Source organism: Neovison vison, chromosome 1 (genome assembly GCF_020171115.1).
Source record: "Neovison vison isolate M4711 chromosome 1, ASM_NN_V1, whole genome shotgun sequence".
NCBI lineage: Eukaryota > Metazoa > Chordata > Mammalia > Carnivora > Mustelidae > Neogale > Neogale vison.
Genome location: NC_058091.1, coordinates 144,162,501 through 144,164,865, shown reverse-complemented (window position 1 = coordinate 144,164,865; position 2,365 = coordinate 144,162,501). Strand labels below are relative to the sequence as shown.

General features: G+C 41.5%; 1 protein-coding gene across 1 annotated transcript in view; it reads left to right on the top strand.

The window, feature by feature from the left end:
• Positions 1 to 340: 340 nt before the first annotated feature.
• PRL (prolactin) overlaps positions 341 to 2,365 on the top strand; it is a 9,958-nt gene continuing 7,933 nt past the window's right edge. The window contains exon 1 of the mRNA XM_044259834.1: positions 341 to 368. Within this exon, the coding sequence (XP_044115769.1) occupies positions 341 to 368 (28 nt within the window). The remainder of the gene's footprint in view (positions 369 to 2,365) is intronic.

The following is a 2,365-nucleotide window of genomic DNA, read 5'->3' as shown; positions in this document are numbered from 1 at the left end:
ATAGCGGTCCGGGTCCTTTCACCCAAAATAGTCTCCACACCTCACGTCGTCATTTCTCTCATTTCCTTTTGGTCTAATTAATCAAAATCCTTACTCGAACGTTCATTTCTGGCCAGTAGGTCTTCCTGAATATGAATAAGAAATAAAATACCATTTGATGTTTGAAATTATGGGGGTAATCTCCATGACGGAAATAGATGACTGGCAAAAGGGAAGGGAAGGTCTGATTAAATATATTCATGAAGCTGTCGAAGGCTTATAAAGCCAATATCTGGGAGAGAAAGCTGTTGGACTACCAGACCTTCTCTGGCGACGTGTGTTTCTCGAAAGTATCCCCACTATGGACGACAAAGGGTGGTCGCTGAAAGGTACGTGCGAAAACTCACGGATTTGTTGAATTATCCACACTCGTGAGGGGGGTGGCACTAATTTGAAACTTCAGCTAATAATCTCTGAGCAAGAGGTTTCAGGTTTACAGAGTTTAGAAGAGCTATCCAGCCACTGATCTGGAAAGCAGTTGTACAAGAGTCCAAGAGGACGTTCATTCTCAAATGGAGATCGTCCTTCCTCCAGAAACATCGAGCTAACATCTGAGATGTTTCGGTTGCCTTAATTCAGAATGGGAGTGCTCCTGTTATCTAGTAGGCAAAACTCAGAGATGCTGCTGAATGTACCACAGCGCACAGGGCACCTCCCAGAACAAGGGGTGATCCAGCTTAAAAACACCAATAGTGCCAAAGTTGAGAAACCCTGGCCTGGAGTAAGACGACCAATGTCTATGGGTCCGACCTATCACAACTCCAGAAGGTAGACACCAACATTTTCTGGTTCCCAGGACTCTGATGTGAGTCAGCCTGTTGAAACTATCAACTCTGCAGTCGTAACATAGAGAATGACAGTAGAAGTGTCTCGTATCATACTTTGTCAGCTGGGTTTCAGCCAAATGACATTTCAAAGAGAAAAACAGCTTGGTAATAATTAACCATCTTTACTTTCTTGGTTGACATTTGCAAGAAAAAGAAATTAGCAACAACCATAAAATTCATTTTACGAAAGGAAGAACAAAAACATTTATCTATTTTATCTCTTCTTAGACTGAGGATCCTTCAGATGATAAATGTAGTCAGAGTTAAATACTATCTATGAAGTGATGAATTTCCTAGAACTAATATTCCAATTTCTCGACCTGTAGCACACTTTTTATTTACACCTGTAGATAAAATATCCGTTCAGATAAATTACATGACTCTAAAGGCTCTAAAATAAGCTTTCTGGACATATCATGTTTTTTGAAAAATTAGAAGTCTGTTCGACGACTCACAACATTTCTGTCTTCCCTTTTGCAGCTGAAGGTTGTGAGTCACAGTCTCTATTAACAAAAAATTTTAGATATTTGTAGGTATTTCGGTTTAGGAAGTTTTTCACACATAAATCTTCAGCACTTGCCTCGTGTCATCCTAGACATTTCCGATTACATTTACTGAGGTTTCCATCAAAGCTTGGTTTTCTGATAATACATTTCTAATTTAGATACTCTTTTGGAGTAGTTTCATGGATGCTAATAAGTGATTTTAATAGATTGTTTCTTTCTTTTTGAAAGTATAAATTACTGATATGGCAGAGGTCCGTATCTGCCCATCTGCTGAGCTATCACCATGATAACTAAGTCATCTCTGACGAATTGTCCAAGATTTTACAATGAGGGGGTTTTGTAGATGGAACAGAAGAAAGGGATCAAGCCAACTTTCTAGAGCCATTATGAGCAGGCAATAAGGGCAAGATACCATTCTTTTCAAGGAATGGCAGTGACTCTCCAAGCCCTGAGTCCTCATGCCCACTCCTGGTGCCCTGGTGACCTGGGTGCAGCCTGGGCACCCACAGGTGTGCAGGACATCACACGCCACAGTGAGAGCGAAAACGCTGGTGTCGGGCCTCCTCCACCAGCTAATAATAGGACTGGAGGAAGATCACTTAACCTCTCTAAGCCTTCTGCTTCATCAGTGTAATTTGATGATAATAACGAAGGCCGCATCACTCACAAGGTTACTAGGAAACACACATTTAAAAAAAAAATGCAAAGCTTTTGGCAAGGAGTCAAGAATTGCATAGAGTTATGAAGGTGAGTTAGCAGATCTAGGCCATGGCACCGCTTCCTCTTCAGTTCCCTTCATACTCCGTATCTGCCATCGTCAATCATATTTATTCTGATCAGACATGAAAGTAAAACAAACAGATGTACCGTGTGAGGTCTACCATTCTGGGGTCTAAAATGCAAGTGGTCGTCAACACAAGAGTTTCAAAGATGACAGACACACAGAGAGCCCGGCGCTGCTGGAAACCTGCAGAAACCCCCAAGATGTGCAAC